General features: G+C 41.6%; 1 protein-coding gene and 1 non-coding gene across 2 annotated transcripts in view; one reads left to right on the forward strand and one right to left on the reverse strand.

Annotated features, from left to right (window-relative positions):
- LOC144506055 (organic solute transporter subunit alpha-like) overlaps positions 1-15822 on the reverse strand; it is a 63639-nt gene that overhangs the window by 4963 nt on the left and 42854 nt on the right. Inside the window, exons 3-7 of the mRNA XM_078231873.1 lie at positions 11319-11473; positions 10568-10641; positions 8540-8698; positions 2583-2694; positions 1143-1289 (exon numbers count right to left, since the gene is read on the reverse strand). Of these exons, the coding sequence (XP_078087999.1) occupies positions 1143-1289; positions 2583-2694; positions 8540-8698; positions 10568-10641; positions 11319-11473 (647 nt within the window). The remainder of the gene's footprint in view (positions 1-1142; positions 1290-2582; positions 2695-8539; positions 8699-10567; positions 10642-11318; positions 11474-15822) is intronic.
- LOC144506704 (U2 spliceosomal RNA) lies at positions 13802-13987 on the forward strand. The gene has a single exon (XR_013499945.1). It is a non-coding gene; the product is annotated as a U2 spliceosomal RNA (small nuclear RNA).

Raw genomic sequence — 15822 nt, forward strand, 5'->3', positions numbered from 1 at the left:
TCTCATTGTTAAATTCTCTCTGCCATTTCTTCTTTGTTTCTGTGGTGCCAGCCAGGGAAAGGCGAGGCTTGCTAACTCTGGTTGAAGTTATCCCTGACAGTTTGATAAATGACATTTAACCATGTTGACATCTATTTATAAAGGAAAGGCATCCTTGGCCTTATATATTGAGTCTGCCTTTGAAAACCCAGGAGAGTTTAAGAGGTTTTGTTTTTCTTTGTGATTCCAGTTCCCTGGACAAGACTGAGCATTTCCACATCAAGGAAGTAACCGAGGCTCGATGGACTTTTACAATATAAAATTTCATACAAATCTCAGGTAAAGGAAGTTTAAGATTTTTGACTGTTATTTTTGAACAATTTAAATAAACGCTTAATCAAGAAATGTACTTATCATAGAATCCTACAGTGCAGAAGGAGGCCATTCAGCCATTGAGTTTGCACCGACTACAATCCCACCCAGGCCCTATCCCAATAACCCCATGCATTTACCCTAGCTAGTCCCCTGACACTAAAGGGCAATTTTAGCATGGCCAATCCACCTAACCTGCACATCTTTGGACTGTGGGAGGAAACCACAGCACCTGGAGGAAACACACGCAGACACGGGGAAAATATGCAAACTTCACACAACCAGTGACCCAAGCCGGGAATCGAACCTGGTTCGCTGGCGCTGTAAGGCAGCAGTGCTAACTATTCATTATGTTATGATTGTTATGTAAATTATTCAACTTTTTAACAGTTATTGCGCCAGGGTGCTATTTTCCTTTAGAAGTACACAGTAAAACACAGTGGACAGCCTGTATAATCCCTAGAAAAAATAGTGGGGTTAGCAGTAATTGTTATCCTATTTGGTTAGCAATCCCATTCATGTCCAACACAAGATCATTCATTTCTGCTCATAAGAAACATGCGCCCACATATGATAATGTATTTTAAAAATGAACAAGAGGGGCAAAAAGAAAGCAATAATAGTGGCACTTCTTTTCAAGTTTTTTTAAAGTTAATATTGTGTCATCTAAGTTATTTTCTTTGTCAACAGGTCATACATTCTGTCCAATGGGGCTCAAACCAGTCTGGTACCAAACTGTTCTTTTTTTACAGAGAATATACAGTGGCTACAAGGCGCAAAATCCAATTTACCTGATAAAGAGTAAATTTGGGGATTATCTTCTGATCTTTAAGTTCACCTTTGACTTTGTTAAAAACAATCCCAATTGGCCATAGTGCGACTATTGTGCACACACCAAGGGAACTGTTAATCCATATTGCAGGCCCACTTGGAGAAAGCTGTAAAATTAAAAATCATAAACTGTTAGGTTCATTAAAAATACAACTAACTTTTATCAATTCTATACCATAAATTATTTGTTTTTCTGTAATTAATCAAGTGTAATGCAGATAGGTAAATCCAGTCTCCTTATAGAGTAACTGCTGGGCTCCAGTTTGTACCTAACCATTGATGTTAGTGGAGATCAGTAATCCATCATGTAGTTTTTTTGAAAACAATCACAATCACCATGTTCTCCCCAGTAGCTGCTATGCTCCTCACACTCCAGCTCCTACCCAAGCCCCACGCCTGCCACACCTCATCACCATTTTTAACGTCAACACTCCCAACCATACTCTTTCTCTCTGTGTCATTGCAGGACAAACTCAACCACAACAAGGATGAGTGGGTGCAGCCAGCTAGAGCCATGCCCGAGGTGAGAACCCTCACAGGTTTAGAGGAGCATGCCCTCGAACTGGCTGGGGAGGAGGAAGGCTGTGCCTGCGCTGCTGGTGAAGTGGGGGCAGCAGAGAAACATGAGAATCCTCAAGAGATATACTGTTATTCCTTAAGTCTCAAGTGAGTAATCAATGTTCCTATCCCCTGTAATGCACTGATGATATGACCCCTCTCTTGCAGGCCAACCAGCATTCCATCTGCTTTCTTGACCAACTTCACCACCTTGTCCACATGTCATGCCACTTTCAAGGACCTGTAGATATGCACGCCAAGGTCTTTCACTTCCTCAATCCCTCTCAATATCTTCCCATTTATTGAATATTCCCTTGCTTTGTTTGCCCTCCCCAAATGCATTGCATCACACTTTTCTGGATTGAATTCCATTTGCCACTTCTTTGTCCACTCAGCCAAACCATAGATAACATTCTGGGGGGAATTTTCCTATCCCGCCCACCACGGGAATTGTAGCGGGCGGTGGGGGGGGGGTGGGGGGGGGGGGGGTGCAAACCATGCAAAGGTCCATTGACCTCAGGCAGGATTTTCTGATTTTGGGGCAAGTGCAGCTGGAAATTCCTGCCCCTCGGGTCAACAGCTATCCTCTTCACTATCAATGACACGATCAATTTTTGTGTCATCTGCAAATTTTCCAACCATGCCTCCCACATTTAAGTCTAAATCATTAAATATGTGTATTTTTGGAGAGAATTACAGCATTAACCCAGAATTGTGAACTTTGCAAAAAGGGCAAGATTGCCAATTTCCATCCTGTAATTAAAATTTGTCAACTTATCACCAACATTTTTGTTATTTTATTCAACTATTAGCATCTAGCTCAACAGGGAAAAAGAACATACATCATCCAGACTGAATGTCCCATTCACCCAAAGGACTAAAGTGAAGATCATTAGGACTGGCCGCAAGAAAGCTAGCTGAAATGTTCCCAATTTTAGCACGAACATCAGGCGCCTAAAAAGGAAGAATCAGACATGAATATATTTAGGTGACAGTTTAAAATGTCAAATATAGGTCTTCCATTCACTTTTATATTTAACTAACAAGTTAACGATCTGGCACGCTGTGAAGCCACAGGATGTTTTTGTTGTGGCATTATTGTATTTTTGCAAACCAATGCCAGAAGACAGGTTTAGGAGTTGGCCATTGGGTCCCTCGAACCTGCTCAACCATTCAATATGATCATGACTGATCCTCTCTTTTAACGCCATTCTTCCATTCTCTCCCCATTGACACCTTTAAAGTCTAGAAACCGATTTCCTTCTTAAATATATTCAGTGACTTGGCCTCCACAGCCTTTTGTGGTAGAGAATTCCACAGACTCACCACCTTCTGAGAGAAGAAATCTCTCCTCATCACAGTCCTAAATAGCCTACCTCTTAATCCTGAGACTGTGACCTCTTGTTCTGGACCCCCCACCAGCAGACTGAATATTCCTGCATCCAGTTTGTCCAGCCCTATCAGGAATGTGTATGTTTCAATGAGATCCCCTCTCATTATAGAGGTTTACAACATGGAAACAGGTCCTTCAGCCCAACTTGTCCATGCAGCCCAGTTTTTACCATTAAGCTAGTCCCAATTGCTCACATTTGGCACACATCCTTCTATACCATCTTACCCATGTAACTGTCTAAATGCTTTTTAAAAGACAAAATTGTACCCATCTCTACTACTACCTCTGGCAGCTCGTTCCAGACACTCACCACCCTCTGTGTGAAAAAATTGCCCCTCTGGACCCTTTTGTATCTCTCCCCTCTCACTTTAAAACTATGCCCTCTAGTTTTAGACTCCCCTACCTTTGGGAAAAGATGTTCACTATCTACCTTATTCATGCCCCTCATTATTTTATAGACCTCTATAAGATTACCCCAAGCCTCCTATGCTCCAGGAAAAAAAGTTCCAGTCTATCCAGCCTCTCCTTATAACTCAAACCATCAAGTCCCGGTAGCCTCCTAGTAAATCTTTTCTACACTCTTTCTAGTAATTCTTCAAATCTCCAGTTAATACAGGCCTCATCAACGCAATCTCTCCTCATAGGACAATCCTGTCATCCCAGGAATCACTCTGGTGAACCTTCACTGTTCAACCTCTGTGGCAAGCATATCTTTTCTTTGGTAAGGAGACCAAAATTGCACACAATACTCCAACTGTGGTCTCACAAAGGCCCTGCACAGCTTCAGTAAGACATTCTTGTTCTTGTACTCAAATCAACTTGCAATGAATGCCTTCCTAACTGTTTGCTGCACCTGCATGCTTGCTTTCAGTGACTGGTGTACAAGGACAACCAAGTCCCTTTGCACATCAACACTTCCCTGTCTGTCACCATTTGCACTGAGTGCCATAAACTGACTGAACACCAGTGTATTTCTCTCCAGATATTAGGACAACACTAAGGGAAAAAACAGGTGGACATGTTTCACATTGTCAAGTAGAGGGGCAGGTCCTGGCTGCACTGAGATCGGGGCGCTCCCTCCTCCTCCCCGACCCCCCCCAACGATCAGAGCTGACCTCCCCGCCCTCCCCCTGCAGTCAGAGCCTGCCTCTTCACCCACCCCCCCGCCCCCCCAATACTCACAATTGGAGTTGGCATTCTCCCCTGCCGCACAATCAGAGCTGCCCAAAGAATCAATGCGAGCACTCACCAACCCATCCCCCCCCCCAAACAGTCAATGCCAGACATGTTTCACATTGTCAAGTAGAGGGGCAGGTCCTGGCTGCACTGAGATCGGGGCGCTCCCTCCTCCTCCCCGACCCCCCCCAACGATCAGAGCTGACCTCCCCGCCCTCCCCCTGCAGTCAGAGCCTGCCTCTTCACCCACCCCCCCAATACTCACAATTGGAGTTGGCATTCTCCCCTGCCGCACAATCAGAGCTGCCCAAAGAATCAATGCGAGCACTCACCAACCCATCCCCCCCCCCAAACAGTCAATGCCAGCACTCCCCTCCCCCCCCCCCCCCTCTGATACATCGTCAGTATCAGACCCCTTCCCCCAAAAACGCCACCCAAACAGACATCACCAGCATCCCAAGTTCCCACAGCCGCTCCTCCACCACCACAAATAAATGATTCACCCACCCTCCTTAGGGCTCCCACTAGGATCCGCCCCTAGCACTATCCCTGGCACAGGTTGGCACCGCTCAGTTGGCATACTGCCAAACTATGCCAAGAGGGCATTGCCAGGGCGCTGTCTGGCTATGTTCCTCTCCCCCGGGGACTATACTCACTTTTACGTCTCTGGGGGGATCCCCACAACGGGTTCACATCTAGGTGAACCTGTTGTAAATTTTGCGTCAGCATGGTTTTGAAACAGCGAGGGATCGATATATGGCGAGGGGGGTGATTAATTATATTTAAATATATTAAAATCAGGTCACGCCCATGGTGGGCGTGAACCTGATTACATCACCAGCGAGGGTGGTGAAAATCAGATATTGCGATTTTGCCTGTGAAATTTGTGACTTCCAGCTTTCGCTGGATCTTGGACACCCAGTACCATTTCCATGTATATAGAGCGATGGCTCAAGACCTCCCCATTATATCCATTGATTCTCCCTTATCTATAATCGTTACATCTTCAAAAAAACTGCATTAAGTTTGTCACGCATGATTTCTCTTTCATTAATCCATCTTGACTTTGTCTAATTCCATTAATATTTTCTAAATGTCCTATTATCACATCCCTCATAATAGATTCCAGCATTTTACCTACTACTGCAGTTAGGCTAAGCAGCCTGTAATTTTTTTCTTCCTCCTTTTTTAAATAGCGGGGTTACATATGCCACCCTCCAGTCAGCTGGGATTGTTCCAGAATCCCTAGAATTTTGGAACATGACAACTAACACTTCCATTATTTCTAAGGCCACCTCCTTCAGTGCCTTGCGATGTAGATTACCAGGCCCTGGGGATTTATCGGATAATTTCCTTCAATTCCTCCTTCTCACTCGACCGTTGGTCCCGCGCATTTCTGGGAAGTTATTTGTTTCTTCTTCAGTAAAGGCAGAACTAAAGTAATTTCATTAATTGTTCTGTTATTTCCTTGTTCTCTATTATAAATTCTTCCTTTTTGGAGTGCAAGCAACCTTCATCTGTATTCACTAATCTTTTTTGTTTTACAGACTAATGGAAGCTTTTACAGGCTGTTTTTATGTTCCTTGCAAGTTTACTCTCAAGCTCTATTTTTCTCCTCTTAATCAATCTCTTGGTCCTCCTTTGCTGAATTGTAAACTGCTTCCAATCCTTAAGCTTGTTACATTTTCCAGCATCTTTATATGACTCCTCTTTGGATTTAATGTTTAATGACTTACCACTACTGTTAGACAACTCCCACTAATGTTTTCCTTCCTTTGTTGCTCCTCACCTCCACCCAGACTGATTCCACATCTAGATTTTCTGAGCTCATATCTTCTCTCACTATTGCACTGATTTCATCCTTAACTAATAATGCCACCTCTCCTCCTTTTCCTTTCTGCCTCTCCTTTCCAAACATTGAATACTCTTGTATTCAATTCCTATTCGTTCCTATTGTATTCATTCCTAGCCTTGGTCACCCACAGCCATTTCTCTGTAATCACATCTACCTTATTGTGAATGCTCTATGCATTCAGATACAGTGCCTTTATAACATTCTTACACATTCTTTGTACTATTTGCTGCTAGTTCTTGTTTCTTCTGCCTTTCACTTTTGCTTTTTACTTTTCTATCTTTCATTTCCATTTATGTTTCACGTGTAACAATATGTAGTGAAAAAATATTCACCAGTACCGTGGGGAGGGTTTAAACTAGAGTGGCAGGGGGATGGGAACCTGAGCAAGGAGACACAAGAGAGGGAAACATAGATGGAAATGTGTGCTCATTTACTGATCGAGTATTAACACCAACAAATGTTCACATGTTTACACCTTTCTGTTACTATTGGTTATTTTTAATTCCTTGGTCCCCTACATCATATCTCCCCTGGGGGAAAAAAAACAATCTAAAGCAGCTACTGCGATTCCTACAAGATTGTGATCAGTTGATTTTCTCTTGGGAGCCAATGATACACTTGTCTATTATCAGGAGCCCACGAGGTGGAGTAATATGTCAGAAGCACCTACATTTACAATTTTATAGCATTGTATATCAGAGCATCAAGGAGCTCCATTACATGGCTTACAGATATAATAAATAGTATGTCCGGGAACTAAACTGTTCCCACTAGCAAGCTGGTGGTATGTTTATACAGTAGTTTTAATGTCTGAACTAGAAAAAGCAAAATGAAGTGAAGATTTTGACTCTGGATTGGATATTCAGTGATTCCTTCTGGAAAGCCCGTGGTATGTGAATGTTAGGTGAGGACAAAATCACGTGCTGCTGTGATTTCCTCCTTGCGTGCATATAGCACTAATACTCAAAATCTATACTCATGTGAGAAAATACCACTTTGGTCAGGTGTCAAAGGCTTTCAGCACTCTCAGAGCTGCATTTCAATATACGTAGCTACTTTCAAAAAAAGAACTAGGAATAGAAGTAAAACTGAGGATTTCTTAAAAAAGAGAAATATTACAGTGTTTCAAACTATTTATAGAATTACCAAAGAACTTTACATTGGTCTCTATGTTTATTATCAATTTTATTGAATACATATATTTCCAATGAGGGGCTGGTTAGTCCCGTTAACCAGCATATGGTTTTGAACAGTGCTAACAGCACAGGTTAAATCTGCATTCCAGCTGAAGTAGACTTGAGACCTGTCTCCTCATCCTGCCCCCGAGGCTAAAAGGCAATGGCAAAGTACCACTGACAAAAACGTCCATGAAAACAGTTTGGGATGAAGCATCAGCATTCAGACAGTGCAGCTGTGGCATGACAAACACTTGTCCGCTTTTTGCACTGTCAGCATAAGGTATTCCATGATCAAATAAACTATAGACGAAAAGTAAAAATTCCAATTCTAAAGCCCTAAATGTCTTCACCGTCAAACACAGCTGGCAGCCATCCTTGTCCCTCTCCCATGACTCCCACTTTATGATCCCCCGTCTGCCATCACTCACCTGTGGCCTGTGATTCAGTAACTTTAGTAGGTCTTGGATGGATGTTGTACTGAAGACAGTCACTTTTTGCTGGTGGCCCTGCCATTCAAGAGAGTTATGATGTGGAGATGCCGGCGTTGGACTGGGGTAAACACAGTAAGAAGTTTAACAACACCAGGTTAAAGTCCAACAGGTTTATTTGGTAGCAAAAGCCACACAAGCTTTCGGAGCTCTTAGCCCCTTCTTCAGGTGAGTGGGAATTCTGTTCACAAACAGAGCTTATAAAGACACAGACTCAAATTACATGAATAATGGTTGGAATGCGAATAATTATTCGCATTCCAACCATTATTCATGTAATTTGAGTCTGTGTCTTTATAAGCTCTGTTTGTGAACAGAATTCCCACTCACCTGAAGAAGGGGCTAAGAGCTCCGAAAGCTTGTGTGGCTTTTGCTACCAAATAAACCTGTTGGACTTTAACCTGGTGTTGTTGAACTTCTTACTGTATTCAAGAGAGTTGCCAGCCTCTAACTAGCCATTAGCTTCTGTCAGACAATACTTCAGTTCCCAGGGTCTGTGATCCTGGGGAAGGCCCCACTGGTACCCAGTTAAGTGTCCAAATGGCACTTACTGTGGCGCACATTCCATAAAAGAGGCGACTAAGGGCTGTTACTGTTTCTCCAGCAAGTGGACAATATAACCCATTGTCTCTATTTCTGGTGCATTAGTTTCAGGAATAACAGATGCTAGTCCCACAAACATTTTTTTCTCAATTAAGCCTATGCTCACCTTGAAATCTTTGCAAAAGGCAAACACAGGCAGCAGCAACAACAGGGCCCTGTACTAATTTTGACAGGAGTGTCGTTAAAGCGTTTCAGGAAAGCCTCGTCACCTCCAAATTCTTCTATCATCATTCGCTGGAATTTATGGATAACAACTGCAAAATACCTAGAGAAATAATAACAAAATAATTCAAGATATTTATCCTACAATGTATAATCCACCTAAATAACTTGTATTCTTTCGAGATGCATAATCCTGAATGTTTTAAAATGTCTTTCAGTTACCATCACCATGAATTTCTTTGGACATTTACACCATTTTTCTGGGGGTTGCTGATGCTCTCCTACTGAAATTAACACTGAAGGTAAGGCCTATGTGTCACAGTAAAAAAAGTCGAGTTGAAGAAAACTTAGTAACTAATAGTGAATGATAAAGAATTCTCAGAAGCTTTGTTCCACTTGGATTGGTGCAGTGGATTGTGAGCTCTTTGGGAGGTTTCTGCACTATCGTTGCCGTCAGTGTTGCTAATATTAATTAAGATCTAATATTAATTAAGACAAGTTAATTACACTCCATCAAAAGTGCAATGTTCCCTTGTCAAGACAAGTCAGAGCTACCTTGTTGAAAACAAAATAAGTAAAGTAGGCATAATGGTGAGTGTATACTGCGTGATGGAATGTAGGTTTGCTCCTGAACACCATTGAATTGTCACTCATTTTACTGTCTGGACATGCAAGCAGAAACCAAATGGCATCCACAGGTTTGAGAGGAAATTTGAATGACATTCATCACGGACTTAGTATTATGCACTTATCAGCAGCTGAATCCAGAGCAGCTGTTACATAAATCTGGGAACAAGTCGTCTGCTTGATTGGCAGAGATCCAGGAAAAGAAAATGAATTGAAATACGTATTTTGCTACGAATGCTGGAGTATTATGCCTATGTTGTCACTTGAAGGATAGTTCTATGATCTACCTTTTTTTATCAGGTAGATAACTTCCTCAATGTACACAAGATTTGTAAATGGGGATCTATGATTGTAAGGACATGGGTTGGAGAATCAGGCCTATTAGGCTGTGACTGCCACCACCCCCCCTTCCCCCCACCCAATCTCCAAGTGGATGGGACTTTCCTACCCACTCTGGGATCAGAACTTTCAACAGCCCCTCCACCCCATCTCGAGGTCAATGGACCTTTTAATGGCCCTCTAGATTGTTTGTCCCAGTCGTGATGACTCCCGCCATGGACGGGGGATCAGAAAATTTATCCCTCACTCATAGAACAAGATTGTGAAATTAACTATTTCAGATTAAAAATAACTTCAAAGATATATGTTACCTATCTATTCCTGAATCTACCAACCATTATAATGTGGATTATAATGAAGAAATTATGTAAATGACAATTGTACTCAGCATTCTCATTTTATTTTAGATGTTGTAAAGGGAGACATTTGCACATTTATTGGTAATTTTTTTTTGTTTTGTACTTTAAAACTGTTATCAGAGACAGGGTGGAAATGGATTTTATATGATTCCATCTCCAGCAACCATAAAAATAATTTATTTTTGTACAAAAATGAGATGATTGACGGGAGGGCTCTTGATTTTTTTCCATTGAATCCCTACAGTGCAGAAGGAGGCCATTCGGCCCATTGAGTCTGCACTGACACAATCCCACCCAGGCCCTATTCCCATAACACCATTTATTTACTCTGCTAATGCCCTGACACTAGGGTCAATTTACCATGGCCAATCCATCTAACCAGCACAACTTTGGACTGTGGGAGGAAACCGGAGCACCTGGAGGAAACCCACGCAGACACAGGGAGAATGTACAAACTCCACACAGACAGTCACCCGAGGCTGGAATTGAACCCAGGTCCCTGGCGCTGTGAGGCAGCAGTACTAACCACTGTGCCACCGTGCTGCCCCTTTCTGTAGACTGCATATAATTTCAAGGCATTCCCACTTTAATGTAGCAAACTAAAATTTAATACCAATAGAAATAAAAACCCCAAAAGAAATACATACACCGCTGTTGTCAAATCTGTGATCATTGAAGCGAGAGGAATCCACATCCCAACACAAGATGTAGATGCTATCACCTGAAACAAAAATAAAAATACATTGTTAGTTTTAAACATTTTAAAACATAACATTCTTAAATGTTGTAAAAGTTTCCAAATGGTTTGTATAAAAATACAGCAATTTCCTGAAAAATGTCTAAGGTTGTCTAAGGCACATTGCTTTTGGCTGTTTTGTCAGGTTTTAAATCGATAGCTCATATTTGCTTTAAACTATAGGGATTGTGTCCTGATTCAGACTATCACTTGCTTATTATTTGACAATTAAAATAGGACATTGAGCATTTTTGTGAAGGATGTGGCAAGAAATTACACTAAAGAATTGTAACATATTTACAAATAACATATTTGTTTCAAATTTCTCTATCCTTTGATTTAGTGCAGGTCTTACCTGTTTAAGTAAATGTATTAGTACTTCATTAACACCGGTGAGGGAGAGAGGAATTTTAGACAAATCACACAGAATACTGGTATTCCTCAGAAATTTTGGCGTCACAGTTCTGAATCAGATTTCCAATTTATGTAAATAAAATTTATGTTGACAGATGATTTTTCAACATTAAAACCCTTGGGTGAAATTGCGGAGTCTAGCAAGCGAGAAAAGGGGAGATTTTTGAAATGGAAAATTGAAGATAATATCTGAGGTTCAGGAAGAATATGAATTTTTCTGTTGGCTAGATGTTGTAGAGTGTACTTACAGGTGCAGCTCCACTGACCCACATAATAGTTGCTCTCCTGTTTGTGGCTGGGACTTTTTTTATCAGGTAGATAACTTCCTCAATGTACACAAGATTTGCAATAACAGCCATGAGAGTGAGAACACTGTACAAGATGATAGCAGGCACACTTAAATCTGTGGAAAGAAGCAATGCTAGTTACTTAAATGAGCTATCTCATTGTCATTTTGACAATTAGTTTCCTAATTGTATTGATAACATTAATTGTATTTGCGCTTGAGAAGACAGTAGTGTCAAAGGGAAGGCTTGGGGTGAGGTATTAGAAGGAAGCAAATGGAGTGGACTGGATAAGTGGGAAATCAAGAGTTTTCCTGAATGGTTTTGTAATGCTGTATTATTGGCAACTCGTTTTCAAAAAAGAATCCAGTACTGTTTCAGGGGGTTAGTTTTTTTCCATTCGGCTGTGTAATTCATTGAAGAAGAACACACTATGCATTGCCTCCTTTGCTGTGAGTATAATTAGTTCCTGTTGTGAGTATAATTAGTTACTTTTGACATTCTTTCTCAGCTTATCTGATGCTCACACTCTCATTCATGTCTTTGTTACCTCTAGTCTTGACTATTCTAACAACTCCTGGCTACTCTCCCACATTCTACCCTCCATAAATTTGAGGTAATCCAAAACTCTGCTGCCCATGTCTCAACTTACACCAATTCCTATTCTATTACATATGCTCACTGACTTACGTTAGCTTCCAGTCAAATAACATGTTGATTTTAACATTCGCACCCTTGTTTTCAAATCCCTACATGGTCCGCTTACCCCTATCTCTGTAATATCCTTCAACTCCACAACCCTCTGATATATCTGCGCTCATCCAATTCTGCCTTCCTGACCACACCTGATTTTCATTGTTCCACTATCGGTGGCTTTATCTTCAGCTATCTAAGTTATGCAATTCCCTCCTTCCGTCCATTTGCCTCTCTTTTCTCCTTTAAGACGCTCCTTAAAGACACTCCTTATAGCCTACCTCTTTGACCGAGCATCTTTTTAAGTGACTCGGTGCCATGTTTTGTTTTATAATGCTCCTGTAAAGTTCCATGGGATGTTTTATCAATTGAAGACACTGTACTAATATAAAGTTTTTTTTGTTGCTGTCTATTTAATATTTTTGTGACTCTCATTTATTCTCAAATATTTAACAAAACAATATATCAAGGAAATCCTAACAGTATCAAAATAAATACTCCACATCACAGCCACATACTAATCGTCACTGCACTCCAAGAAGGTAATTCATTGTATGAAGTACTTTCAGATCAATTAATGTTACATAAGTGCAGGTCTGCTTTTCATCCCTTCTTATGAAAAAGACAGACTCCTTCTATGAATGATAAAGTTAATAGATACCACATTTCCTGGTGATGTTGTGTAATCATTGGCAATAATTTTGTTGACACTGTTATGCTATATTTGGGATGCGGTTGAAATATTTTTAATGACAGTGTAGTTTGCCAAGTAGCCACTCTTGGCATTATTTTTCAGAGCAACTAAAGCAGTGAGCCCATCAGTGACGGTATGTAGAACTCAGAAGGGTGGAATTGTGTAAAAAGGCAGATTGAAAATGTGCTGAAATACTTATTGCCTTTTTAAACTCTTGGTGTAATTTGCTTTATTTTGAAGCAATATTTTCTTCCTGCAGTTCTTAACTTTTTCCGAGTCATTTGTTATAGTTAAGAATGCAAGCACATCAGCTGTTCCAAAGACTTTAGTTATTTTGTTTTTCAGTCAAATCATACAAATTTTGGGAATCTTAGCTGGAAGCAATATTTCTTTCACAAACTGTTACAAAGTTTGCTTAATTATCACAAAACCCTTTGACCTTCCCCTCTCTGATATGCAATGATCTGTGCTTAGCAAAGGACTCCGTTTTATCCCCCTATGTCCCCAACTCAATGAATTTTGGGCTTGGCACACTGTTGAGCTCTTCCTCCATCACCTTTGCCTCTATGCTCACTTCTTTGGACAGGAGTCCTCCCCCTAACCAACTCCTCCAGTATTTTCCCTCCACCTGGTCCCCTCCCTCTGGCCTCTTACGCACTCTCGATCTTTTCAGTGAGAACTGTCAGTGTGATATTGGCCGTCTTAATTTTGCTGCTCCCCTCACCCACTCTAGCCTGCCTCCCTCTGAGCTTGCTGCACTCTCTGTCATGAATGTGCCCAGTAACAAGCAAAACCAAGAATGTAACAAAACCAACAATTTAGAAGCTAACAGCATTTCAAAAGGCATTTCACAGGATGTGAGTCTCCCAGTAACAAGATTAGCAGTTTTTAGGCAGACCAGAAGAATACATTGCCCTGTAAATAGGAAATCCCTTAGTTAAACGATTGAATCATCAAGGGGAGGCATACAAATGTTAATCTTTTAAAACCACAGAAGCTGGGGGAACAGACAGCAAATACACAAAGAGAACCATCAAAGGGAAAAATAGAATAATTGTCAATCGCTTCTCGGCCCTTTGGCTAAGATCAAGTGTAGTTTTGCTGTCCTGCACTTGATAGCAGTCAGTGAGGTTACACTGAGGCTTTATTTGAATCAATTTTTTAAAATGGCATCGAGCCTTTTTGGCAAAGATGCAAATGAGATCAAGCATTGGAGGGGGCATATTGCCTGCTCCTCCTATCAGCTTGGATCATATAGATCAAGTCCAAGACAGGAAGAGGCTTGCCTGTCTTGTCAGCTTGGATCTGGAATGTCTCACTTGTTGAGACTTTGAATTGGACTTTGATTGGATTGAATTGGAATTAAAAAAATAAAAAATAATTGCCAATCTTTCATGGAAACAGAGAGGCAGATTCCACCTAGCTGCCTGTAAGTAAGTTCCAGCTAACAGACCGGAAGCAAGGGTGCAGCAAACTTTGTGGAGGCAGTTAAAAACCATACCTTCACTGAACCAAGAAGCAAAATTTCCCAGAATAGATCCTCAGTCGTGTACTGTGTGGTAACTATAAGCTGGCCTTTACTTATAGATCTATTGAAGTGGATGTTGTTTGTGAAGAGGGAAGTCCTGAAAGATTTCAGATCTCGTGAAATATAATTTGGATCAAAAAGGGTAATTTCTACACAAACTGTGTGGAAGTGTTTAGCATTTCCGATACGTAACTGCCTTAGACTTGTATATATGTGTCTATTTAATAAATAGACTTTAGTACGTGTTACAATACGACTGGGTCTTGCAAGTGACTCCTCACACCATTCCTGTAAACAATTTATAAACCACCATAAGTTGGGACTCCCTCTCAGATAACATCAGTCGGGTTCGTGACATCTTCACTCAGTCTAACCTCAACATTGCTATCAAATCTGCTGGCAGCAGTGATACTGCTGTCTGGCATAATGTTGAGGCTGAGCACCAACTTTCAGACACACTTAATTCCTTCCTCCTGCTGGACCATGGCCCCACCATCAAACATAGTTCCCAGGATTGTCACTGACCTCATCTTCTCTGGAGATCTTCCCTCCACAACTTCTGACCTAATTTTTTTTTAGCTGATTTATTAGTGTCACAAGTAGGCTTACATTAACACTGCAATGAAGTTACTGTGAAAATCCCCTAGCCGCCACACTCCGGCGCCTGTTCGGGTACAGTGAGGGAGAATTTAGCATGGCCAATGCACCTAACCAGCAAACCTTTCGGACTGTGGGAGGAAGCTGGAGTACTCAAAGGAAACCCATGCAGACACAGGGAGAACGTGCAGACTCCACATATACCGTGACCCAAGCCAGGAATTGACCCCGGGTCCCTGGCGCTGTGAGGCAGCAGTGCCAACCACTGTGCCACCACCCTGAACAGCCTGCTTCTATCTCCTTCCCAAAATCCACAAACAGCTCTGCCCTGGTAGACCCATTGAACTAATTTCTTCCTATCCTGACTCCCTACTTGTTTTCTCCCCTTGTCAGCTGCATTCGTAATTCTTCTGATGCCTTATGCCATTTCAAGAATTTTCAGTATCCTGGCCCTAAGCACCTGGCCCTTCACCGATCCCTCTACACTGCCATCCCCCACCAGGATGATCTGAGCCCCAGTTATGCCTGGCTTTTTGTGGGGTATGTGGAACAGTACTGAGTCCAATCCTCCAACTCTCTTTCCAGTACATCAGTAACTTTATTGGTGCCGAATCCTACCGTCACCCAGAACTTCCAATTTTTACCCTTTTCTCAACTTCACATAGTCCATCTCTGACACTTCTCTTCCCTGACTTCTGTGTCTCCATTTCTGGTGATTGTCTAATAACATTCACTGCATGCCCACCAACCCCGTAGCTACCTCGATCCTGCTTACAGAAGATCCTGCTTCCTGTAAGGGCGCCTTTCAAACCTACCAGTTTCTCTGTTGCTGTGCATCTGTTCTGATGATGCGACCTTCCAAAATGGTGTTTCTGACATGTCTTCATTTTCCTGAACTGAGTGATCCCCTTCCCCACTGAGGTTGACAGATCCCTCAATCATGTCCAACCCATTTC

Source organism: Mustelus asterias, chromosome 17 (assembly GCF_964213995.1).
Source record: "Mustelus asterias chromosome 17, sMusAst1.hap1.1, whole genome shotgun sequence".
Lineage (NCBI taxonomy): Eukaryota > Metazoa > Chordata > Chondrichthyes > Carcharhiniformes > Triakidae > Mustelus > Mustelus asterias.